We start from the raw sequence: 27,184 nt of genomic DNA, 5'->3' as shown, positions 1-27,184 counted from the left end.
TTGTGTATTTCTCAGTTATTTTATGCATTTTATCACCTTTTCTGTTATCTTGTATTATTTGAAAGCCTTGTATTTTTTTGCAGAATCGGGCAATGCAGGGTGTAATTGGAGTATGACCTCCCGACATGATAGCCTGGCCAATAACTGCTACAAATGACATGTGGGCACACTTGGTGTAGTAATGGACCGTCGCAGAATCTGTCACCTTGATTTCTATAAGGGAATTGTTTCGAGATTATAAAACTTGATTTTGTAGCATCTTTCTTATCTGGACAGCTGGAAACGCAGTCTGGCCCTTGCACAACGTGGAGACAAGCAGCCAATCAAATTCCTGTATTAGTCTACTTGAAGATGTAAGCTGCACAGGCCTTTTTTAGTATCTCAGCCATGCTACTTCTGGTTTGATTGTTAGTAAATGGAACAAATGTCTAGCTTTGGCATAACACACACTATAGCAAGTAGCTGTGGTTAATTGCTTGCAACTTAAAGCGGATGTTCCGCCAAAAAAAAATATTAAAAGCCAGCAGCTACAAATACTGCAGCTGCTGACTTTTAATATAAGGACACTTACCTGTCCTGGAGTCCAACGCCGTCCACAGTAGATGACGAGCGATCGCTCGTCACCCTGCTGCTCCCCCCTCCATCCACGCTGAGGGAACCAGGAAGTGAAGCGCTGCGGCTTCACTGCCCGGTTCCCTACGGCGCATGCGCGAGTCGCGCCGCGCCCGCCGATTGGCTCCCGCTGTGTGCTGGGAGCCGAGTGTTCCCAGCACACAATGGGGGGGCGATGGGATGTGAGGCAATGCCCGTCTTTTGCCCGTGAATGCCGGGCCGGAAGTGGGTGCAAATACCTGTCTTTAGACAGGTATCTGCACCCCCCTCCCCCTGAAAGGTGTCAAATGTGACACCGGAGGGGGGGAGGGTTCCGATCAGCGGGACTTCACTTTAGGGTGGAGAACCGCTTTAAGATGTGTGCAATTATGTGCAGTTAATTGCTGCTACTGTGTAGCTCACACCATAGGGAGGCATTTGTTCCTTCTGTGGATGATTAATTGGTGAGCGCAGAAATGTATTGCAGGCACTTTTATTAACATGACTAAGCTGATATGTAGCTATTAAGGCTTAGGCCTAAATTCATGAATTGTTCTTCTGTTTAAACTGTTTCAGTGAAGCCATAAAGCAAGTTTCCATTTTACAGGCACAAAACAATCAGCACAAGGGTACCAGCTACTGGGAAGAAGACAGGCGGGATGAAAAATCCTTTACTGTCCCCAATCCATCTTCTGATAGAACAGAGCCTTCTGGGCACTCTGCACATGCTCATTTCGGTGTGTATTGCCAGAGAAATTTTTTTTTTTCTTTCTTGTGGGAGCATGTGATCAGCACAGGGCCAATCGGCGCTGTCCAGACAGAAAGTCTGGGGGTCATGCAGCCTTATAGGACAGACAGAGGAGAATGAAAACTCCTCCTACAAGCTTTAAAGGGGTTGTAAAAATGTGTGTTTTTTTGCCTTATTGCATCCTATAGAGAAAGGGATATCACCGCTCCAGGCAGGTCAAATGAAGGTAAAAGCCTCTCCTACAGATTAGAAGCCCCAGGTGCTGGCATGTAACAATGCAAATGGGAAGGAATTCTGGACAGCCACACTCCAAAAAATGTTTTTTCCTTTATTAAAAAAAATTGATTCAAAAATACATGCCACAGCAGATCAGAACGGACAGAAGAGCTGACGCGTTTCACACTAACAAACAGTGCTTAGTCATAGCTGCATCCTATACATTAAGGTGAAAAACACCTGGAAATCACCGGCCACCCCCCCCCCCCCCCGTTTTACTTACCTGAATTAGTTCACCCGCTCAGCGCATCCCCAGCATCCTCTCCTCCACGGAGTGCTGGCATTGATTGGATAGTTTGATATCAGCGCAGCCATTGGTTAATCATATTCCAATGACGCGGGGGTAGGGCTGAGTCATACACTATGGACGCTGAGTGTATGACTCGGGAGTGCGCCCGCAAGGTAACCCCCTCGAGAGAGCTCTTCTCCTAGGGTTAACTAATGCGGGGAAGAGCCGTCGAGGAACCCCAGAAGAGGATGTTCGGGGCCAATCTGTGCAAAACAAGCTGCACAGCAAAGTATGACATATTTGTTATTTATAAAATAAATAAAAAATAAATCTTTAGTATCCCTTTAACCAGACACTGATAGAAGTCACATAACTGTCAAATACTGCTGATGAGAAAAAGGAATTTAGCAGTTTGTTTACATTTCCATGTTCTGTTTACTATGGGAGACCAGATATAGCAAATGTAGGGTCCTGGGTTTAGCAACAATTTAATCTGGGAGGAGGGAAGTGTTCGATGTACTAGCAGATTTAAATTCACTAACACATTGAAGCTAAACTCTAGCTAAAACGTTATAATTAGTTACAGCAAACCAGTATTTTCTTTTTTGGGATAAAGGTTTTATATAAAAAATTGAAATAAAAAAAGCTGATAGTTTTTAAGCATTCCTGGCACTGGTAGATGATTTGTGTCATCCCTCTAACTGCAAGAGAGCTTGTTCTGTTGAAAAACAGCATATTTACTGACTGGATCACAAGATGAAAATAAAGGAGAGAGATCCTAAAATAGAAAATGAATGCAGCCATCACGTTTAAGAATTGGTAAGATGCAATATAATAAATGTTTGCTTTTGGGATTAATACTGCTTTAATGTCGTTGTAAACCCTTACAACACACTTTTTGCTACAGGTAAGCCTATAGTAAGGCTTTCCTGTAGCTACCCTGGATATCTCCTAAACCTGAATGGTTTAGGAGCAGGGCTTTTTTCAGCAGGAACGGACACCTCCAGATCAGACTGTATGTAATGGTGCTCAGAGGTGGGTAGAGGGTGGAACCAAGGAACGGTGCTCGGAGGTGGGTAAGGAGTGGAACCAAGGAATGGTGCTCAGAGGTGGGTGGGGAACCAATGAATGGTGCTTGGAGTTGGGTAGGGGGTGGAACCAAGGAATAGTGCTTGGAGGTGGGTGGGGGGTGGAACCAAGGAACGGTGCTCCGAGATGGGTAGGGAGTGGAACCAAGGAATGGTGCTCGGAGGTGGGTAGGGAGTGGAACCAAGGAATGGTGCTCGGAGGTGGGTAGGGGGTGGAACCAAGAAATGGTGCTCGGAGGTGGGTAGGGGCGGAGAAAAGGAATAGTGCTCAGAGGTGGGGAGGGCTGGAACCAAAGAATGGTGTTTGGAGGTGGGTAGGGGGTGAAACCAATGAATGGTGCTCAGAGGTGGGTAGGGGGTGGAGCCAAGAAATAGTGCTGGGAGGTGGGTAGGGGGTGGAACCAAGGAATAGTGTTCTGAGGTGAATAGGGGGTGGAACCAAGGAACTGTACTCAGAGATGGGTAGGGAGTGGAACCAAGAATGGTGCTTGGAGGTGGGTAGGGGGTGGACACAAGAGGTGACAGAAGGAGGGAGTTCCTGCACCTATTCTCTGAGAAAAAAAGCCCTGTTTAGGAGATATCCCCTGTATTTGCATGTGCCAATGTAATCGGCACATGCGCACTGAAGCAATGCGCGGGAGTGACGTCATTGCGACTCCGGCCAATCACAGCTCCGGAGACGTGATACCCAGAAGTAACACTGGGACGACATGTCGCCGGCCGGTGCTGTGCTGTTCCCCAGGAAGGGAGGGGGGCTGCAAAGCTGGAGGTGTGCCTCTGTTTGTAAATCCAGGACGTGAACAGGCAGCAACTTCAGCTGCCCACAGTTAAAATGATTGCAGCCAGTCTCGGTGGAGGGAGATTTCTGCAGCAAATTTTGGCAAGTACAGAATCACAGTATATATAAAATAATATGTAAAGTGGTTGCAGGGAAGCTTAAGAATGGCAAAGATGTTTTTATTACAAATTATGTAAGCAGACTGCAGTTCCTCTTTAAGCAGAGACATCACGGTGAGTATACTGCTATATCATTGTGTGCTTTGTGTGTTAAAGTAAACCTGTTGTGAGAAAAAAAGCTGCTACTGACTTGCATCTAAAAATGCTAGTTGCTTGGCTATTGTGCTGGTCCATTGAAAGTATGCAGAACAAGCTGGATTAGTGTTAATAGACCCACAACAATAAAATCAGTAAAAAGACTGTACATGCAGTAAAGCATGCTTGTTATACGCACTGTGGAACCTAAAAGGTTAATCCTACATTGTGTAAAAAGGCTGTTTTATCCTGTCTTCTCTGATCCTCCCCTACTTTTACTGTCCTCAATCCACCTACTGTTGGCACAGAGCCTTGGAGGCACTGTGCACATGCTCAGTTTGGTGTGTATTTTTTGCAAGGGTGCATGTGATCAGCACAGGGGCAATCAGTACTGTCCAGACAGGGCAGGAGTCATGCATTCTCATAAGACAGTCAGAGGAGAATGAAAACTCCTCCTACAAGCTTTAACCAGACACTGATAGAAGTCACAATACTGATATATATTGCTGATGAAAAGAAGTATTTAGCAGTTTATATTACTAAAATAATTCCATTTCCATGTTCTGTGTACTGTGGGAGAGCAGATATAATGCAGGGTAACATTCACTGTAAACACAGAGCTCCACGTCCTGTCAGTGAGAGGAGATGGATGGTGTGTCCCTTTTACATAGGGACACCGATTGTTCGCCTCCCCTTGTGGGTCCCCTCCCCCCACAGTAAGAATCACTCCCCAGGGAATACATTAACCCCTTGATTGCCCCCTAGTGTTTACTCCTTCCCTGCCAGTCACATTTATACAGTAATCAGTGCATATTTATAGCACTGATCGCTGTATAAATGTGAATGGTCCCAAAATAGTGTCAAAAGTGTCCGATCTGTCGGTCACAAAATATCGCAGTCCTGACAAAAATCGCAGATCGCCGCCATTACTAGAATATATATAAAAATAAATGTCATAAGTCTATGTAGGCGCTATAACTTTTGCGCAAAGCAATCAATCAACGCTTATTGCGTTTTTTTTTTTAATTGGGATATTTATTATAGCAAAAAGTAAAAAATATTGTGTGTTTTTTTTTTTTTAAATTGTCGCGATTTTTTTGTTTATCGCGCAAAAAATAAAAACCTCAGAGATTATCAAATACCACCAAAAGAAAGCTCTATTTGTGGGGAAAAAAGGACTTAATTTTGTTTGGGAGCCACGACGCACGACCGCGCAATTATTATTCAAAGTGTGACAGTGTTGAAAGCTGAAAATTGGCCTGGGCAGGAAGGGGGTGAAAATGCCCGGTATTGAAGTGGTTAAGAGCTGACACTACAAGGTGGCTACTCCTGTAAAATTATCTTTGTGTGTCACTGGGGGCCTGACTTCTCTGATTATGGAGCCCAACCTAATCTCTCCTTTGTCAGTAAGCAGGGACAGCACTCTTACTGACACCTAGGAGCAGGGTTTACCATCAAAGATGGGGAGGCCTAGTGGCAAGGTGCCCTCAGTATAAAGAAATGGCTTCTTGGTTAATGAAATAGTAGCTGCTGGTAGGCAAAGTTATTTGTTTTAAGTCTAAATATAAACTGACAGCTTCACTTCTACAGGACTGGGAACTACAGTTAAAGGGGTTGCAAAGGTAAAAGTTTTTTTACCTTAATGCATCCTATGCACCGCCCCCCCCCCCGTTTTACTTGCCTCACCCCTCGAAAGTCCCGTGCACGTTCTCGTCCTCCTGTTCGGTTCCCAGCCTGGCCGTTGATTGGCTAGGCTGGGCGGATTGATAGCAGCGCAGCCATTGGCTGGCGCTGCTGTCAATCACAGCGGATGACGCGGCGCGCCGGGGGGCGGGGCCAAGTGATACAGTCGGCGGCTTATGCAGCCATGTCCCGCACATATGCAGCCATGTCCCGCACATATGCAGCCATGTCCCCCACAGATGCAGCCATGTCCCCCACATATGCAGCCATGTCCCCCACAGATGCAGCCATGTTCCCCCCACAAATGCAGCCATGTTCCCCCCACAAATGCAGCCATGTTCCCCCCACAAATGCAGCCATGTTCCCCCCACAAATGCAGCCATGTCCCCCCCATATATGCAGCCATGTCCCCCACATATATGCAGGCAATGTCCCCCACATATATGCAGGCAATGTCCCCCACATATATGCAGCCATGTCCCCCACATATATGCAGCCATGTCCCCCCACATATATCCAGCCATGTCCCCCCACATATATCCAGCCATGTCCCCCCACATATATCCAGCCATGTCCCCCCCACATATATCCAGCCATGTCCCCCCACATATATCCAGCCATGTCCCCCCACATATATCCAGCCATGTCCCCAAACATATTGCAGCCATGTCCCCCCACATAAATGCAGCCATGTCCCCCCACAAATGCAGCCATGTCCCCCCACATATATGCAGCCATGTCCCCCCACATATATCCAGCCATGTCCCCAAACATATGCAGCCATGTCCCCCCACATATATCCAGCCATGTCCCCAAACATATGCAGCCATGTCCCCCATACCTAATGATGATGCCTCCGCCGCGTTAATCACCGTTCGGCGAACATTACAGGCAGCTTTCGTTTGAATAGCTGTTTTCCCTGACACGCCGTGTAAAGGACACTCCCCCTTGCTCGGGATTGGACAGATCCGTCCAAGGGGGAGTGTCTATACACGGTGCGGCGGGCAAAACAGCTATTCAAACTAAAGGTGCCTGTAATGTTCGCCACACGGTGATTAACGCGGCAGCGGCGGATTCGCGATATACGGCGGCGGGGAGGGGGGTTTAGTATTCTATTTAGGCATCGGGGGTATTTGCGGGAGTACAAGTACTCCCGCAAATACTCGGTATCGGTCCCGATACTGGTATCGGTATCGGGACAACCCTAGTTGCAGCCCATGTGGGTTTCTGTCCTGGAATAAATAAAAAAAGAAAGAAGAAAATATAAGTTATTATAAGAGTTCAAATTCACAGACCTTTCAAAGCTATAAAGATGATCAGGTGATGCTATCCTATAAATATAGTACATAGGTAAATGTGGGGGCTGAAATCAGCTGAATGGACCTAGCTATGTCACTGCCAGTGCTCAGCCAACCCCAGCTCCAGCATACCTATCATTGGTCTTACCTTATCACAACTGGAGAAAGTGGGGCTTGAGCCAACATAAGATCATGGATGCTCCCTCCACTGAAAAACTTCATGACGTATAGAAGATATTCCTGTAGGAAAGAGGAAAGAGGGATACCGGTTACACCTGAGACATTCAAGATTTGTGGGGCAATTTACAGACAAGCACAGTGTGGGGTTTTCTCAGAAAAGTTCAAGGAACTTTACCCCTTGGCTCTCTGCAGAGATTTAACACATCTCCCGGCTGAATCACAACTAGAGTTCTCCAATCAGCAAAGCTCATGTCGCCTGCTGATTAGGCAGCTCAAGCAGGGGCACGTTGGACCTCTGCAGAGAGACCACTGCTTCCACACAAGAGTCCTCTGCAGCATACTGGCTGGAGACCGGCTTTTTTTTTTTACTCAGGGTGACATCTTTTTTGATGCACCTGTAATGTATTTAAAAGATTTAAAATGAAAGTTAATTTGGGTTTTAAAGCGTATCCCAAAAAAATATTTTGCAGCTTAACATTCCTTTAGATGTGATGGCTGCATTTGTTTTATTTATTTTTTCCCCTCTTGGGGTGAAACATTTACTACCTGTAAAGTATATATAGAGAAAACGTGTTGCCCTAGTATAAGACTACAGAAAACCTCCCCTCTCCTCTGCTCCCCTGAGTCGGACTACATCCTCCTCCATTACCTGAGGGGGCAGAGGAATTTGTATTCTATAAGAAATAGCTTGGAAGGATGATAACATTGTTTGATATAACAGTTCAGCTCATAGGAACACTGCATTTCTGATCAGGTCAACAGGTATTTATACTTATTGAAAATGTTCTTATCCTGGAAAAAAAAGAATGCTAATGCAGGCACCACAGCTAAGCTGAGCTGCAATATATTACATTTTTGTTTTAGGGTTTGCATATACAGGTTGTACGGGGTTAGCTCGGTAGCGGGGTGTGTGACCCCTTGGATGGGTTCACCACACACTGAATTTATACAGACAGGCAGTCAAAGATGGTTGAAAACAAAGATTTTGGTTTATTCTTCCATCTTGCTGGAAAACAATTGCAAGCCTCCAAACAGCATAACCAAAATCAAACATAAAATAAACCCTGGCCACTCTGGGCGTCTACCTTCACCACACAGGAACCTATCTATGGAGTCTGGCACAGCCTACTGCTGTGCAGACACGGCTGGTCATACAGCAGAAAAACAATAGTCTTTTGATTTTTATCCAGGAGTGGCACCAGTGGTCATTGTAAAGGCTCCCATGATATTAAAGGCTAGGTTCAACTAGAGGAACATACCAATCAACTGTCTCCCACCATCAGAGCCTCCCCCATGTGGCAGCAGGTGGCATTCATGTGTGTTTGATTTTGGAATGCACACACTAATGCAATAGACTGCGTACACCTATGCTCCTTACATTGGTGGTCAGTGGGAAGAATGCTCCTTACATTGGTGATCAGTGGGAAGAATGCTCCTTACATTGGTGATCAGTAAGAAGAATGCTCCTTAAATTGGTGGTCAGTGGGAAGAATGATCCTTACATTGGTGATCAGTAAGAAGAATGCTCCTTAAATTGGTGGTCAGTGGGAAGAATGCTCCTTACATTGGTGGTCAGTGGGAAGAATGCTCCTTACATTGGTGGTCAGTAAGAAGAATGCTCCTTACATTGGTGATAAGTGAGAAGAATGCTCCTTACATTGGTGGTCAGTGGGAAGAATGCTCCTTACATTGGTGGTCAGTGGGAAGAATGATCCTTACATTGGTGATCAGTAAGAAGAATGCTCCTTAAATTGGTGGTCAGTGGGAAGAATGCTCCTTACATTGGTGGTCAGTGGGAAGAATGCTCCTTACATTGGTGGTCAGTAAGAAGAATGCTCCTTACATTGGTGATAAGTGAGAAGAATGCTCCTTACATTGGTGGTCAGTGGGAAGAATGCTCCTTACATTGGTGGTCAGTGGGAAGAATGCTCCTTACATTGGTGGTCAGTGAGAAGAATGCTCCTTACATTGGTGATCAGTAAGAAGAATGCTCCTTAAATTGGTGGTCAGTGGGAAGAATGCTCCTTACATTGGTGGTCAGTGGGAAGAATGCTCCTTACATTGGTGGTCAGTGGGAAGAATGCTCCTTACATTGGTGATCAGTAAGAAGAATGCTCCTTAAATTGGTGGTCAGTGGGAAGAATGCTCCTTACATTGGTGATCAGTAAGAAGAATGTTCCTTACATTGGTGATCAGTGGGAAGAATGCTCCTTACATTGGTGATCAGTAAGAAGAATGCTCCTTACATTGGTGGTCAGTGGGAAGAATGCTCCTTACATTGGTGATCAGTAAGAAGAATGTTTCTTACATTGGTGGTCAGTGAGAAGAATGCTCCTTACATTGGTGGTCAGTAAGAAGAATGCTCCTTACATTGGTGATCAGTAAGAAGAATGTTTCTTACATTGGTGGTCAGTGAGAAGAATGCTCCTTACATTGGTGGTCAGTAAGAAGAATGCTCCTTACATTGGTGATAAGTGAGAAGAATGCTCATTACATTGGTGGTCAGTGGGAAGAATGCTCCTTACATTGGTGATAAGTGGGAAGAATGCTCCTTACATTGGTGGTCAGTGGGAAGAATGCTCCTTACATTGGTGATAAGTGGGAAGAATGCTCCTTACATTGGTGGTCAGTGGGAAGAATGCTCCTTACATTGGTGATCAGTGGGAAGAATGATCCTTACATTGGTGATCAGTGAGAAGAATGTTCCTTACATTGGTGATCAGTGGGAAGAATGCTCCTTACATTGGTGGTCAGTGGGAAGAATGATCCTTACATTGGTGGTCAGTGAGAAGAATGTTCCTTACATTGGTGATCAGTGGGAAGAATGATCCTTACATTGGTGATCAGTGAGAAGAATGTTCCTTACATTGGTGATCAGTGGGAAGAATGCTCCTTACATTGGTGATCAGTGAGAAGAATGCTCCTTACATTGGTGGTCAGTGAGAAGAATGTTCCTTACATTGGTGATCAGTGGGAAGAATGCTCCTTACATTGGTGGTCAGTGGGAAGAATGATCCTTACATTGGTGATCAGTGAGAAGAATGCTCCTTACATTGGTGATCAGTGGGAAGAATGATCCTTACATTGGTGATCAGTGAGAAGAATGTTCCTTACATTGGTGATCAGTGGGAAGAATGCTCCTTACATTGGTGGTCAGTGGGAAGAATGTCCCTTACATTGGTGATCAGTGAGAAGAATGTTCCTTACATTGGTGATAAGTGGGAAGAATGCTCCTTACATTGGTGGTCAGTGAGAAGAATGCTCCTTACCTGGACTTTAATTTGTTGTCAGATTTATATATGTGTATTTTTTTTCAGAATAAATAGTTTGAATAAAATGTATTTTCTGGTTATTTATTTCCAGCACGTTTATGTTGATTACCCCGCCCCCATATATTTCTGCTGTATAAAGTGATATGACATTAGTGTGACTTTTCTGTCATGTAGAGCAGTGGTCTCCAAACTGTGGCCTGGGGGAATGCACCCCTTACACTGTACCCCGTTATATCAATCTATCTTTACACTTCACCCCTTATATAATTTAAACTTTACACTATTCCCCATCCCCCATTATCACTCCTTACACTGCACCCCCTTATATCATTCCATTCTTACACTGCACCCCCTTATATCATTCCATCCTTACACTGCACCCCCTTATATCATTATATCCTTACACTGCACCCCCTTATATCATTCCATCCTTACACTGCACCCCCTTATATCATTCCATCCTTACACTGCACTCCTTATATCATTCCATCCTTACACTGCACCCCTTATATCATTCCATCCTTACACTGCACCCCCTTATATCATTATATCCTTACAATGCACCCCCTTATATCATTCTATTGTTACACTGCACCCCCTTATATCATTCCATCCTTACACTGCACCCCCTTATATCATTCCATCCTTACACTGCACCCCCTTATATAATTATATTCTTACACTGCACCCCCTTATATCATTCTATTCTTACACTGCACCCCTTATATCATTCTCTTCTTAGGCTGCACCCCCGTATATCATTATATCCTTACACTGAACCCCCTTATATCATTATATCCTTACACTGCACCCCCTTATAGCATTCTATTCTTACACTGCACCCATTATATCATTCTCTTCTTACACTGCACCCCCTTATATCATTCTCTTCTTACACTGCACCCCCTTATATCATTCTCTTCTTACACTGCACCCCCTTATATCATTCTCTTCTTACACTGCACCCCCTTATATCATTATCTTCTTACACTGCACCCCATTATATCCTTACACTGCACCCCCTTTATTTCAGTCCTTACACTCAGTACACCTGTCACACGGGTCTAACACCTCCTGACACCCCGATGATTGTATTACTTGGAACACACAGAACCTTATCGGCAGAACCTCCCTTGGCGCCAAGTAATCGCTCAGCCCCGCCCACCTCCCCTAATATGGCCGTCAGGAACACCTTGTGAGGGGGCGTGGCTCTCTTCTCGCTCGGGGCACGTGACGCTGCTCCTGGCTTCCCGTCTGCTGGTTGCTACGGGAGCCGTGGGAAGCGGAAGTGGGTGAAGCACGTGGGAACAACATGGCGGAGAAGAGAGCCAGGCTGGAGCTGGTGAGGGGATGTTGTGTTGGCTGAATAGAGTCTGTGGCGGTGTCGGGGTGTGTCCCCTCCCTGATAATGGGTGGGAGTTCAGTATCTTCCTACACAAGTGTGGTGTCCTCCTCCTCAGTGAGAGCTGAGTACAGGCGGAGTATTCCTCTCAGCACAGGTGTACAGGGCTCAGGGGTGACTGTATGTGAGGGTCTCTGGGTACAGCCATGTCTCCCCTCCAGGTGCCGGGGGTAAATAAAGTTCCCCCTTCTCGATCACTCCTGAGAGTTGTCTCTGTGTGAGAATACACTCCAGCACTAATGGCGCTCCACATGTAGCAAGCCAATGTGTTTAACCTCTTCAGCCCCAGGAAGATTTACCCCCACCCTGACCAGGCCATTTTTTGCAATACGCCACTGTGTTATCCTAACTGAAAATTGCGCACTCGTGTGACAATGTACCCAAATAAAATTGATGTCCTTTTTTTTTCCCCCACAAGTTATTATTATACAGGATTTTTAGGATGCCAACAGTTTGCGCAGCGCTTTATAACTAGAGGATGGGTTTTTCTTTGGCCGATGCTGATATTTAGAAATTGGGGCCGCTGATGTATGATGCTGATTTTTGTGGCCGATTTAAGAAAAAAAAAAAAAAAACACCCACTCCTTCCTGCTTGCTCCTGTCACTCTAGCACATACTTGATGTCCTCAGTACAGATGGCACTGATTGGTACTGGCAGGTGGCACTGGTTGACATTGGCAGGTGGCACTGGTTTGGAACTGACAGATGGCGCTATTGGCACTGTTAGATGGCACTGGTTTGGAACTGACAGATGGCACTAGTTTGGGACAGGTGGCACAGGCAATTGGAACTGCTTGGCACTGGCAGGTTGATGGCGGCGCTGGCATTGGTGGGTGGCAATGGTGGGTGACACTGGCAGGCAGTGGCTGGCACTGGCTGGTGGCACTGATTGGCTGTGGCACTGGCAGGTTTCACACTAAGCCAAGTGTAGCTGTGAAACTGACAAGAGAGAGAGCTGTCAGAAGTGAGCTCGATGTGGGTGGGACCCAGCAGCTATATTACACCAGCCAATGATTGGGCTGCTTTAGAAAGGGGGCAGGGCAACATAAAGGCCCAGATACCATCCCATTAGCTGGTGTAATATAGCTGCTGGGTCCTGCCCCCTCCCTCTCTCCCTCTCTCCCCCTCTCTCTCTCCCTGCCCCCCCCCCCCCACCTCTCTGAAACTTTTTGGAGACCAGTGACATAAATACGGCGATCAGTGCTAAAAAAAACATGCGCTGTCACTGTACTAATGGCACTGGCAAGGAAGGGGTTAACATCAGGGGCGATCAAATGTTAAACGTGTTCCCTGGGAGTGCTTTCTAACTGCAGGGAGATGCTTTGACTGGTGAAAGACAAATCCATATTCCTGCTTAGCAGAAACACAAGATCTCCATCTTCCTCTTTGACAGAACAGTGATCTGCCTTGTTTACATAGGCAGACCGCCATTCTGTCTGCCTCGGGAATGATTAGAGTCGCACGATTCTGGCTAAAATGAGAATCGCCATTGTTTTTGCTTAGAAGATAGATCACAATTCTCGCAGCGTAAAATCATCTTTCACATTAAAACAATTTTTTTTTTAAAAATGGGCTACCTTTTACTGTTTCGTTTTTTTTATTCATTGAAGTGTATTTTTTCCCCAAAAAAAAATCATTTGGAAGAACGCTGGGCAAATACAGAGCGACATAAAATATTGCAGCAATTGCCATTTTATTCCCTAGGGTCTCTGCTAAAATATATATAATGTTTGGGGGTACCAAGTAATTTTCTAGCAAAAAATATTGATTTTTAATTTAAGAAACAAGTGTCAGAAAAAGATTTAGGGGCAGATCCACAAAGCGAGTACGCCGGCTTATCTACTGATACGCCGGCGTACTTTCAAATTTCCCGCGTCGTATCTTTGTTTTGAATCCTCAAACCAAGATACAACGGCATCTGGGTTAGATCCGACAGGCGTACCTCTTCGTACGCCTTCGGATCTAAGATGCAATTTTTCGGCGTCCGCTGGGTGGCGTTCACGTCGTTTTCCGCGTCGAGTATGCAAATGAGCTATTTCCGACGATCCACAAACGTACGAGCGGCCGTCGCATTTTTTTACATTGTCTCTAGTCGGCTTTTTTCGGCGTATAGTTAAAGCTGCTGTTTTGTGGCGTATAGTTAAACCTGCTATGTTAAGTATGGCCGTCGTTTAATTTGAAATTTTTTAGTTTGCGTAAGTCGTCCGTGAATCGGGATGGACGTAATTTACGTCCACGTCAAAACAATGACGTCCTTGCGACGTCATTTAGCTCAATGCACGGTGGGAAATTTAGGGACGGCGCATGCACAGTTCGTTCGGCGCGGGGACACGCTTCATTTAAATGAAACACGCTCCCCTACTCGTCGATTTGAATTAGGCGCCATTACGCCACGAGAGATAGACTACGCCGCCGTAACTTGCCGCGCAAAATCTTTATGGATTCGAACCAAACTGCAGTAAGGTACGGCGGCGTAGCGTATCTCAGATACGGTCCCACGGGGCAGATCTTTGTGGATCTGCCCCTTAGACTTTAAGTGGTTACATTTCCTGCATTTACACACAGACTTTTAATCTAAGAAGGAAGTTACAATGTTTTGTGTTGTTACAAACTTGGGGGATTTTTTCTTTACACAAAGAAGTTTATCCCTTTGATCTAAGAAGGAAGCATTAGTTACAATGTTTCCTATTAAGAACTTGGCAGACGGATATTTTCTTTTGACAGCTGAGTGAGCAGATAAAGTCTCTCCACTTGTTATACGAAAGAATCGGCAAACTCTGCATTGGAGATCGTCAGGGGGTTTGAAACGAGATCACGATTAATTGTGCAGCTCTAGGAATGATTGGCTGCTGATTGGCTCCTATTGTGTCCAATCATAGTGGGAGCGGGTCACGGAAGCGCACTCATGTCCCAGACCCAGTGCGCAAAATCACATACAGCTACGTGATTTCACGCTTAAGGGTCACCCTGCTGTAGTAAATGTACATGGATGGGGCAATCCTTAACCACTTCAATACCGGGCACCTTCACCCCCTTCGTTCCCAGACCAATTTTCAGCTTTCCATGCTCTCGGCTTTGAATGAGAATTGTGCAGTTATGGTACACTGTACCCAAATACAAGTTTTATCATTCTGTTCACACGAATAGCGCTTTCTTTTGGTGGTATTTATTCACCACTTGGGTTTTTTATTTTTTGCTATATAAGCGAAAATTTTGAACAAGAAATTTTTTTTCTGTTTTAAAAGAATTCTACCAAATCAAATTTTGTCATAAATTTAGGCCAGAATGTATTCTGCTACATGTCTTTGGTAAAACATATCCTGATAAGTGTAATATAATTGGTTTGTGTGATCACAGTGCCCACCTAGCTGATCCAGGGATTTGAAACCCCCACACTTCTCTCTACATTCTTAGGATGGACCAGATTATTTTAGATTGGTCAGCACCGTCACAGTGGATTGCTCTGGTCCCTCCCTGAAGCACTGCACAAAAATATAATAATAAATACTAGTCCGTTTTGGCAAATGACTGGACACACCTCTCCACCAAACACAATCATCTAGCCCAGTGGTTGTTGACTTATGAGCTAAAGGGGTCCTCAAATGCAGCCCGTGCCATCACCAAAGGGACACACATACTGTTCAATACACACTATATTACCAAAAGTATTGGGACGCCTTCTTTTACACACATGAGCTTTATTGGCATCCCAGTCTTAGTCTGTAGGGTTCAATATTGCTTTGGTCCACCCTTTGTAGCTATAACAGCTTCAACTCTTCTGGGAAGTCTGTCCACAAGGTTTAGGAGTGTGTCTGTGGGAATGTTTAACCATTCTTGCACACCAGTGCACAAAACAAGGTCCATAAAGACAAGGATGAGTGAGGTTGGGGAGGAGGAACTTGCCTGGCCTGCACAGATTCATGACTTTGGGATGAATTAGAGCGGAGACTGCAAGCCAGGCCTTCTGACCTCACAAATTCGCTTCTGGAAGAATGGTCAAACATTCCCATAGACACCTAAAACTTGTGGACAGCCTTCCCAGAAGAGCTGAAGCTGTTATAGCTGCAAAGATTGGGCCAACTCAATGTTAAATCTTTCCGACTAAAGCTGGATACACTATATACAATCTTCTTTAGGTTTACCAAAACCATATAATATGAGGTCAAACGTAAACACTTTCAATTTGTATGCAATCAGGCAGGCCCTTGCACTACATAGTTGAAGGTAAATCTAAAGGAAATCGAACAAAAGTTGTATAGTGTGTATCCAGCTAGACTGGGTGTAAAGGCAGGCCTCACGATACTTTTGGTAATCTAGTGTATGTAATACCTGAGAGGTCTGTCAGAAACTGCAATCCTAATAAAGGAAATGAGGGTCGGAGGTGCTACATTTTGGGGTGGGGATATTGATTGCCACTTTAGAAAAGCTGCTAGCAGGCTTTCACCAAGCTTCAATAACTGGTGAAGCCTGCTAGCAGCTTGTTTTAAAGTGGCAATCAGCACTCCCATTAGGATCTGTGTTCAACATTTATAAACTGGAGCTGAATGGTACTTTAAAAGCTTCAATAAATGCTTTGTCAAAGCTTGCTGTTCACACTGCTCTTATACAAGCTGAAGAATGTGAGAGACTGGGCAAAGTCTTTGTGTGTGTGTGTGTGTGTGTAATACATACTACAAAAAATTCACTGACCAGACGATTCCCACCCAGTCTCTCTGTAGCTAAACATATATATAAAGTCATTGATCTGTAGGTAGCTGTAATTGAGTGTTAATTTTTTCAGTGTAATTTTATAAACCCCCCCCCCCCCCCCTTTTTTTTTTTCAGGGATCTGACCAGAAAATAGACTGGAGAAAGGAGGGAGAGAAACGTAAGAATGATGGTGAATGCGTTGCTTCTGACTAGCTGTGGTTCTGGCTGTTATTCTTTTGAATATAATGCCATTGTTTGTGTCCATTACAGGAAAAGAAGAACGGAAAAAATTTAGAGAGGAGAAATTGCTGAGAAAATTAGAAAAAGCTCAACTGCAGAAGCTAGAAACAGAGAAACAGGCACAAGAAAAAGAGACGAGAAAGGCACAAAATGGTACGTGTTTGATGTTGGTCTAACAGAATCCTCCAGAGCTGATTGGACGGTATCAGATTTATCTGTGCATGTATAGTATATGTTGTGTTGCTTTCCTTGCAATGGACTAAGCAAATGAACAGGTTGTTTTAGGCCTGGTAGCTGGCCCTCTTTCTTCCGGCACTGGACTGTGGAACGCTAGGAAGTTTGTCCTGTGTTTCTCCAACCCCAAAAGCCCAAACTTTTTAATGAGCTGGGGCTACTATGCTGACGAACCTTTACAACCCCTTTAACCCCCTGCAGCACCGGGAAAATGAAGGCATTAAAGGGGTTGTAAAGGTTCGTCTTTTATTTTCTAAATAGGTTACTTTAACCACTTCCCGACGGCCGTACGACTATATACGGCCGCCGGGTGGCTCTACTTCTCTGGGAGGCCGTGTTTTTACGGCCGCCCCTTTTCGCGTTCCCCGCGCGCGCTCCCGAGCGCGCAGCGGGGAACTGCTGTGCTGGCCGTGTCCCTTGGACACAGCCAGTCACAGATCGCCGTGAACGGCCAATCGGAGCGGCCGTTTCCTAGGCGATCTGTGCAGCCAATGAGAGATGATCTCATATGTTTACATATGAGATCATCTCTCATTCCCGGCTCTCGCAGACAGCGGTGCTGTCAGGGGAGAGAGGAGACGGATCTGTGTCTCTTGTACATAGGGACACAGATCGGTCACCCCCCCAGTCACCCCCCTTCCCCCACAGTTAGAACACTAATTAGGATACACATTTAACCCCTTCCTCACCCCCTAGTGTTAACCCCTTCCCTGCCAGTCACATTTATACAGTAATTAGTGCTTATTTATAGCACTGATTGCAGTATAAATTTGAATGGCGCCAAAAATGTGTCAAAAGTGTCCGATGTGTCCGCCATAACGTCGCAGTCCCAATAAAAATCGCAGATCGCCGCCATTTCTAGTAAAAAAAAATTTTTATACAGTAATTAGTGCATATTTATAGCACTGATTGCAGTATAAATGTGAATGGCGCCAAAAACGTGTCAAAAGTGTCCGATGTGTCCGCCATAACGTCGCAGTCCCAATAAAAATCGCAGATCGCCGCCATTTCTAGTAAAAAAAAAAAATAATAATAATAATTCTGTCCCTTATTTTGTAGGCGCTATAACTTTTGCGCAAACCAGTCGCTTATTGCGATTTTTTTTTTTTTTTTTTACTAAAAATATGTAGAATACGTATCGGCCTAGACTGAGGATAAAAAAAAAACGTAAAAAAAAAAAATTGAGCTATTTATTATAGCAACAAGTAAAAATATTTTTTTTTTTTCAAAATTGTCGCTCTATTTTTGTTTATAGCGCAAAAAATAAAAACCGCAGAGGTGATCAAATACCACCAAAAGAAAGCTCTATTTGTGGGGAAAAAAGGACGTTAATTTTGTTTTCGAGCCACGTCGCACGACCGCGCAATTGTCAGTTAAAGCGACGCAGTGCCGAATCGCAAAAAGTCCTCTGGTCAGGAAGGGGTTTAAGTGCCCAGTAGGGAAGTGGTTAAGCTAGTGCATTGTTGGTTCACTTACCTTTTCCTTCCATTTCCCTTCTAAATGTTTTTTTTCTTTGTTTGAATTTCTCACTTGCTGTTTCTCCTCAGTAAGCTTTCCACCATCATCCGAGCGGTGGAAAGCCCTTTAGAACAGCTTACTGAGGAGGAACAGGAAGTGAGAAATTCAGACAAAGAAAAAAAACATTTAGAAGGGAAATGGAAGGAAAAGGTAAGTGAACCAACAATGCACTAGCTTAAAGGAACCAATTTAGAAAATAAAAGACGAACCTTTCCAACCCCTTTAATGCCTTAGTTTTCCCTTTGCTGCAGGGGGTTAATCGAGTTGTGGGACCTGTGCCATGTCCTTGTCAAGTGTTCTGACTATGCCCAACATTTCTGCCCCACCTCTATTCATAGAAACCATATATTAGCTTCCATGAATAAACAGCAGTCTCAGAATAGAGGGCAGGTGGGTGGATGAAAGCATTTAAAATTTGCCTGGTTAACATTCGTATTTTGTCTAGGTCCACTTAATATGTTTTGGTAAGTACAATTTTTTTTAAAGTGTATCTAAAAGCCAGTTTTTAAAATTTAAGTTTGGATAGAGCAGGGACGGGTTAAAGTTTGTGTCAGTCTTTTTTTGGTTGTCTGTGTTTGGTTGGGGAGATTTCCCTTTACTTCCTATCCCATAAACACAACAAGAAGTGAAAATACATCTCTGCAAAATTAGGTAAACTCCCTTCTAAGACATTGGACACCAAAGCAGGTGTCCCGATTTGAAAGATTTATCCTCACATCTTGTTCTGGTGACAGAGGTAACATTTTTAGCCTTTCCCATCTCTTTCTGTCTCGGAGACAAAGGTCACAGATAGACAAATAGAGGGAATCTTCCCAGCTGAGGCACAGACAGCAATACACAACCACTGGTTCAAGTTTTTCCCTTCTCTGTCCAATTCAATGATTTTTCTTCTTGCAGTGGTTGTAACACAGCGGGCACAGCTTTACCCATACTAGCTTTTACAATTTGTGTTTTTTTGTTTGTTTTGTTTTTTCTTAGCTGAACTTGCTTTTTCCACAGGTCGGCAGTACACACTCAGTGTGGCCCTTCCAGGATCCATTATGGACAATGCTCAGTCTCCAGAGCTGCGGACATACCTGGCTGGACAGATAGCACGAGCCTGTGCCATCTTCTGTGTGGATGAGATTGTGATATTTGATGAGACTGGAGAAGGGTCAAAGTATGTGATGTATATTTCACATATTGGTGTGTATCCTGTGTTCTTGTGCTGCTTCCTTTCCCAATGATTCCTTTTATTTCACAGGAGCGTGGAAGGGAACTTTGAGGGTGTGGGGAAAAAAGGACAGGCCTGTGTGCAGCTAGCAAGAATACTTCAGTATCTAGAGTGTCCTCAGTGAGTATTTTTTTTTTTTAAAAGTGCACCTGTCACCCTAACTGCCTCTGGGAATAAAGTGCGGGCCCCCCAGTGGTACATGTATATACAAATTCTGAGGCAAATGTCATCGGAGGGGAGGGTTAGTAGGCTGGCACTAGAGTTTCCCAATTGTGGCTTTTTTTTGTGCCAGAAATGTGCACAAACATGAACATTCATCACTACTGACTGGTAGAGGAGCCATAGGGTGGCCATTTTATAATTGGATTAAAAAAAAAGCCAAGTGTCTATTCTTTTATGTCAAATTGTTATGGCTGCTACAAAAAGAAATGCCCCCTTTTTTTTTTTTTTTTTTTTTTTTTTTTTATATATATTGTGTGATCATTATGTCACCTTCTGCCCGCTATATAGCCAAATGGCGGCAGGCGGGGTGCTCTGTTGTTGTGGGGCGACGTTGCCCGAGTCTCGCCGCGCTTGTGTGTCCCCAGATGTGCTTTGTCACTGGAACACGGCGCGACCCAATCTTGGTAAAAAGCCAATGACGCAGCTCTTTACTCATGTGCTCAGCTGTGTCCAATCACAGCTGAAGGAATTGCCGTTTGTCAGCTCTCCTCCCCTTACACTGACAGTGTGAGAGGAGAGCTGATCAGCGGCATTTCCTAACAGGGGAGACCTGTACAGATAATCGTGGTACTGATCATCACTAAAGCCCTAACTGCCCATCAGTGAGGCCAGTCAGTGCTGCCTATCAGTGCTGAATATTAGTGCCTCCTCATCAGTGAAGGAGAAAAATTGCTTATTTACAACATTTTCGGACAGAAACCATGAAATACCTTTTACATTTTATTTTTTTATTTAAATTTTTTATACATTTTGGGGGTTTTTTTCGGCAAGAAAAAAAAACAGTGCTGAAAGCTGAAAATTGGCCTGGGCAGAAAAAGGGTAAAAGTGCCCAGTATTGAAGCGGTTAAAGGGATGATATGTTACTTGGACATTAAAAAGTTTTTATAGTAATCTGTCCTGTTTTACACATTTCCAGGTATCTAAGAAAATCCTTCTTTCCCAAACATCCAGACTTGCAATTTGCAGGTAACTGTGCAATGACTGAGTGATAAGATGATTGAATTTGAGTGACTTCTGTCTAATTCTTGATTTTTGCTGTGTTTTTTTTTTTTTAGGTCTCCTGAACCCCCTGGACAGCCCTCATCATATGAGAATAGATGAAGAGTCAGAGTACAGAGAGGGAGTTGTTTTAGACCGACCAACTAAGCCAGGCAAAGGCTCATTTGTTAACTGTGGCATGAGAAAGGTACCCAGTTAACCACTTAATGACCGGAAGAATTTGCCCCCTTTATGACTAAGACATTTTTTGCGATACGGCACTGCGGCGCTTTAAAATGTAAAAAAATAATAATTTCATCCTCCGTTTAGGCCTATATATATTCTGCTACATATTTTTGGTAAAAAAAAAGAAAATTCACAATAAGCGTATATTGATTAGTTTTGCGCAAAAGTTATAGCGTCTAAAACCTATGGGATAAATTTATGGCATTTTTTTTATTAGTAATGGTGGCGGTCTGTGATCCCCATTCTGCCTGTCTCTGGAGCGATTGCGGGTTGGCTCCCCCACTCTCGAATGGGCGTGTGCGCTCCCACATAACTCCATGTAGGCGCTCTACATAAGACGGCAATTTATTTTTTACTTAACCAAACCCTTAAAATCTTTTAACCATTGACCTCCCACTCCGTACTTAACATTTAACCTGAAATGTTACCCCCTGAGGCCTAACGGTTAAACTGTGCCTACTCTAAGGGCCCACTTGCCTTTGCCATTTTTGTGCAATAACACAGCCAATTTATTTTGAACAGGCTGCCACAGCACAAAAATGGGCTTGCAGCATGTGCACTGGAGTTGCATTGCCTTCATGCGTTGGGGTGCCATTTAAAATGAATCATGTGTTTGCTTGATCAACAAACTTAAAGGAGAAGTTCAGCCTGAGGAGTGAAATTTGTTTTCTTTATCGTACATCACGGGACACAGAGCGGCATATTCATTACTATGTGGGTTATATGGAGTACCTTCAGGTGATGGACACTGGCAATCTCAAACAGGAAATGCCCCTCCCTATATAACCCCCTCCAATAGGAGGAGTACCTCAGTTTTTACGCCAGTGTCTTAGGTGTTGGTCATGGTTTAGCTTGCCTCCACATCCTTGGGATTAAGGTGGGCTAACCGGTTCTGTCCAACGGCCTCAGCACTAAAGTGGTCAGTAACCGGACCCCAAACCAATGGGGTATAGCCCATAATGCTTTCTTTTTAGAGAGCTGGACCCTGGGCCCAGAACTTAGAAACCTTTGGGGGCCTAATGTTTCTGTTGCCAGAGTGCTATATGGGCCCAGGACAGTGGATCCTTCATAGGAACCCAGGGCCTGAAGGTCAATGCCCCACGGAGATGGGGGAAGATTGGGCCTCTTGCTGTGCAAAGTCCTGCGGCATGGAGCAGGTAAGTGAGGGGAAACTTGCGGAACTGGGTTCTTAGCAGGTTTTTCTGGGGGGGTCACAGTGGGACATGCCTAAAGTTATGCGCTGCATCTGGCAAAGTAAGTCACATGTCTTAAAGATAGGATGGCTCTATGTGTATTCCCCATAAAAGGTGACCTCCCTGGTAGTATTGAGAGAGCTGTGCTTACCTGCAAAGCCTCCAGGCGATTGCTGCCACGGTTCTTCCTCCTAGCCTGGAGACAGGACAAACTGCCTCCTCGTGTGGTCTCCTTCCCCGCACCCCCCCCCCCCGCCGGCGCGCGCGCGTCCCCGTGATATGGGCGCAATTTCGCGCCGTTAGCTGAGGGGGGAAGGGCGGGCCAGCATGTTAAAGGAAGGGGCGGCCCTTCCATTCGTTCCCAGCTCAGTGTATGCTGGAACTGAGAGAGGAAGAGACCAGAGCGGCAGCGCGGGGCGCCGAGGACACACAGTGGCCAAAAAAGATTATTACAGTCTTCAATAAGACTGTCCTGGAGCCTAGAGTTAGGCTGTTCTTTTCTATCTCAGCAGTTTTTTGGCAATACTACTAAGGGGGACAGAATGTTTTTTCTCTCTTTGGTTTGAAAAAGAAAAAAAAAAAAAGAAAAAGAACCATTAAAGGGAAAGAAGGCATTTTCCCCTCCCGTCTTTCAGGACAGCCCACAATTGAGAGATACTCCTCCTCTTCCTCTAGGAAACACTGCGCCAGCCCATAAATTTCTCACTCCCCCTGCCAGACCTCAGTATTAGTGTTTCCTCCGGTGGGGAGACACTGTGCATGGGAACCTAGGCCAATTCAGGCAGAGGACTGAGGCCATCTATTTTACCTTAAGGAAGCAGAGGCTTCCAGGTGAATCCTGGTGCGGTGCAGGCCCACCATTAGCCACCCCTTCCACGCCGAGCGCGGCTCCTGGTTGCGGGGGACCCCTATCTCGTCCAGCGGGGCGCAGCGGGGGGGACATCCAGGCTCGCCCTGTACTACAGGCCGCAAAGAATTTTTTTGAACCGAGCGGGCTGGACGGCGGGTGACGTCATTTCCGGCGTAGAGCGGATGTCTCCCCTTTGAACCGCGACTTCCGGTTCCGGGTCGCGGTGCTGATAGGAGGTCCGGGCGGACGCTGGAGGGAGTCGGATCTCGCACAGGCGAGGAGAAGCTCTCAGCAAGCAGCCACCTGCAGTCATGTCGGCAGCATCTCCAGAGCCAGCCCTGACAACTGACGCTACCTCCAGCGAGCCTAAGGTAAGAGTACCCTGGGGAGGGGCGCTCTCTAGCTTAGGTTTGCCTCTCCATGTAGGGTTCAATGCATGGGGAGGCAAGCCCCCTGGGTGGCCAGGGGAGGGGGAGTCCTTAGTCCCAGGGTTTATAGGGGGCTAGGTGCACTCCCAGGGTTGTAACCAAATTTTTTAAATTTTTTAAATTTTTTTAAAAAATTTTATTTTTATAACTGTTGTTTTCTGCCCTTTCTGTGTTTCAGAAAGCCATTGAAAAAACGGGAAGTGGAAGGCATAGCTCAAAGAGGAAGTGTGCCTCCTGTAGGGATGTCCTTCCAGAAACATGGACTAAGGTCCTATGTAGGGATTGCATTCAATCCCTGGTCAGGGAAAATGAATTAGAACAGGAGTCAGGACTTGCAGCCTCTGTTAAAGAACTGTCATCCACGTTCTCCTCATTCAAATCTCTGTTTGAGAGGTTACAGCCTTTGGCTGTCCCTACCCAGGTTAAAACCCAGCCACAGGCTCAGGGTCCTGCTCCTGTCATACCCATTGCAGCAGCTATGGCAGATGTTTCCGCAGGCCCTTCCCAAGAGGAACAGGTTCCTCCAGATAGTGCCACCTCTGATTCTCAAGAGGGGTCAGAGGGAGAGGACCAGGACGGGGAGTCCAGGAAGCCCTCTAGGTACAAATTGTCACTGGATGAGGTAGAGGACCTCTTAGGGGCAGTTTACACAACCCTTGGTATCCAAACCGACAAGAAACCTCTTACCCTCCATGATCGAATGTACAGGGGTCTGGAGGAGCAAGAGAAAAAGGTCTTCCCAGTACATGATATACTGGTTGAGACCATTAAGAAGGAGTGGCAGGATCCTGAAAGGAAACCCTTTTTTTCCAGATCCCTAAAGAGGAGATTCCCTTTCTCAGAGGATCCTTTATCTGTTTGGAACAAAAGCCCCAAATTAGACGCCGCCTTCTCCCAAGTGTCCAGGAACACGGATTTAGCGTTCGAGGACATGGGGGTTTTGTCCGATGTTATGGACAAAAGAATGGATTCCCTATTAAAGAAATGTTGGGATTCTACTATGGGGAATCTTAAACCAGAACTTGCCGTCACGGTAATGGCTCGCAATCTGGAGCATTGGCTCTCTAAAATTCAGGAGCACATTGAAGCTGATACGGATAAGGAAACTATTTTAGCCTCCTTCCCTACTATCCTGCAAGGAGTCGCTTTATATAGCGGATGCCTCAGCGGAGTCAGTCCGCATGTCGGCCAGATCGGCGGTTCTGGCTAACTCGGCCAGAAGGGCCCTCTGGCTCAAGACTTGGACTGGCGACAGCGCCTCTAAATCCAAGTTATGTGGTATTCCCTTCACAGGGGACCTGCTTTTTGGCCCAGGCCTTGAAGCAGTACTAGACCGCACGGCGGACAAAAAGAAAGCCTTTCCTCCTAAAAAGAGAGTCACAGTACAGGCAGGAAGGGGGTTTCGTCCGCATAAGCAAAAAGGGGCCAAACCAGCAGGCCAAAAGAGGGTTTGGACCCCCAGGGGCAGAGGCAGAGGTGGAGCGATTTTTCACCCTCCTGTCCAGCCCCCTAAAAACCCATGACTTGTTAGTCAGGGTGGGAGGAAGACTGGGGACCTTTCTCCCACAATGGGAATCAATCTCCCCAAACCAGTTTGTCCTGGCGGTCATAAGAGGGGGATACCGACTGGAATTTTCATCACCTCCCCCCCAGAGATACCTAGTCACCCATCTACCCAGGGACAAGGAGAAATCCGAAGCCCTGTTGGGAGCTCTAAGGGAGCTAGAGGATCAGAGTGTCATCCTCAGAGTTCCAAGGGCAGAGGAAGGAAGGGGATTTTATTCACACATCTTTGTGGTAAAGAAGCCCTCGGGAAAATACAGGTTAATCCTAAACCTAAAACCTCTGAACAGATCCATTTCATACAGGAAATTCCGTATGGAATCAATTTATACAGTCAGAGCCCTCCTTCCCCTCAATTGTTTCATGGTATCTCTGGACCTCAGAGACGCATACTTACACGTCCCGATCGCAGAGAATTCTCAGAGTTATCTGCGATTGGCCGTGGACCTAGAGGGAACGATTGTACACCTCCAGTTCCAGGCTCTGCCATTCGGGCTATCCTCCTCGCCCCGGATTTTTACCAAAATCCTGGCAGAACCCTTAGCGTTTCTGCGACTTCAGGGAATATCCATCATAGCCTATCTGGACGACCTGCTACTTTTCGCAGCCTCGCCAGAGCAGCTATCCAGGGACCTGGAAGTGACCAAGAAGGTTTTAACAGACCTAGGGTGGTTACTGAACCTAGACAAGTCCAGTTTAATTCCATCCCAACAGATCACTTACCTAGGGTACCTGCTGGATTCTACTCTCTCAAGAGTGTTCCTCCCGGTAGAGAAAGTCAAGAAGTTGGACAGAGCAGTAGCTTCCCTCCAAAACATTCAACAGGTGTCACTAAGGTCCCTGATGTCAACGCTAGGTCTGCTGACATCTGCCCTCCCAGCCGTACAGTGGGCAGGGATTCACTTTCGCCCACTGCAGGCCTTCCTACTAAGGGTCTGGGATCACAGCCTAGAAGCCCTAGACTCCTTGATTCTAGTACCCCTTCAGGTAAAAAGATCCCTCTGGTGGTGGAGAAAGGCCACCAACATAACCCAAGGACGTCTGTGGATTATCCCGGTGTCTCGGGTGGTAACCACAGACGCAAGCGGCAAGGGCTGGGGAGCGCACCTGGGATCCCTTCCAGCGCAGGGTACCTGGGGTCTCCAAGATCTAAAAAGATCTTCCAATTGGAAGGAGCTGAGGGCAGTGGGCCTAGCCCTCAGGTTCTTTCAGGAGGAACTCCAGGGGCACCACATTCAGGTGAGATCGGACAATTCATCGGCCGTAGCCTATTTAAACAAGCAGGGCGGCACAAGAAGCGAAAGTTTGTCGGTCCTGACAGCAGAGATTCTGGGCTGGGCCGAGATCCACACCCTCTCCCTTTCGGCGGTCTTTCTGAGGGGAGAAAGAAACGTAACAGCAGACTTCCTCAGTCGGAGGCAGCTGAGGGAGGGCGAGTGGACCCTCAACCAGGAGGTCTTTCAGCTCCTGAACAAGAGATGGGGAACTCTGGAGGTGGACCTCTTCGCCTCAAGAGAAAATGCGAAGGCCCCCTGTTTCTTCTCCCTGAACAAGGGAGAAGGAGCAAGGGGAGTGGATGCCCTGTCCCAAAGCTGGAAGTTCGGAAGATGCTATGCATTCCCACCTCCGGTACTTCTTCCAGCAGTACTGAGAAAATTCCAATTAGAGCACACCTCTCTAGTCCTGGTAGCTCCTTACTGGCCCAAGAGGGCTTGGTTCTCAGTCCTCAAACAATTAGCGGCAGAACCACCCTTATTTCTACCTCAGCGGGAGGATCTTCTATCACAGGGCCCAGTCCTATGTCCACAAGTCCACAGGTGGAGGCTAGCAGCGTGGCTACTGAGGAAGCCATACTAAGATCCAAGGGATTTTCTGAAGGTTTAATTGCCACCCTCCTTAATAGTAGAAAAAAGGAGACCCGCAAAATTTACAAGAAGGTTTGGCTTCGTTTCAACGAATGGTGTGTAAATTGCCCCTGTTCTGTACAGAGCCCCACGGCTGTCTTAGAATT

The 27,184-nt window shown here is 45.8% G+C and overlaps 1 protein-coding gene across 1 annotated transcript in view; it reads left to right on the top strand.

Moving 5' to 3' along the window:
- Window positions 1–11,612: 11,612 nt before the first annotated feature.
- SPOUT1 (SPOUT domain containing methyltransferase 1) overlaps window positions 11,613–27,184 on the top strand; it is a 40,510-nt gene continuing 24,938 nt past the window's right edge. Inside the window, exons 1-7 of the mRNA XM_040324720.1 lie at window positions 11,613–11,739; window positions 16,624–16,666; window positions 16,759–16,881; window positions 19,480–19,639; window positions 19,724–19,813; window positions 20,832–20,881; window positions 20,971–21,101. Of these exons, the coding sequence (XP_040180654.1) occupies window positions 11,710–11,739; window positions 16,624–16,666; window positions 16,759–16,881; window positions 19,480–19,639; window positions 19,724–19,813; window positions 20,832–20,881; window positions 20,971–21,101 (627 nt within the window). The 5' untranslated portion in view covers window positions 11,613–11,709. The remainder of the gene's footprint in view (window positions 11,740–16,623; window positions 16,667–16,758; window positions 16,882–19,479; window positions 19,640–19,723; window positions 19,814–20,831; window positions 20,882–20,970; window positions 21,102–27,184) is intronic.

The sequence above is a fragment of the Rana temporaria genome, chromosome 9 (assembly GCF_905171775.1).
Source record: "Rana temporaria chromosome 9, aRanTem1.1, whole genome shotgun sequence".
Taxonomy (NCBI): Eukaryota; Metazoa; Chordata; class Amphibia; order Anura; family Ranidae; genus Rana; species Rana temporaria.
This window is presented reverse-complemented; position numbering and strand designations above follow the sequence as displayed.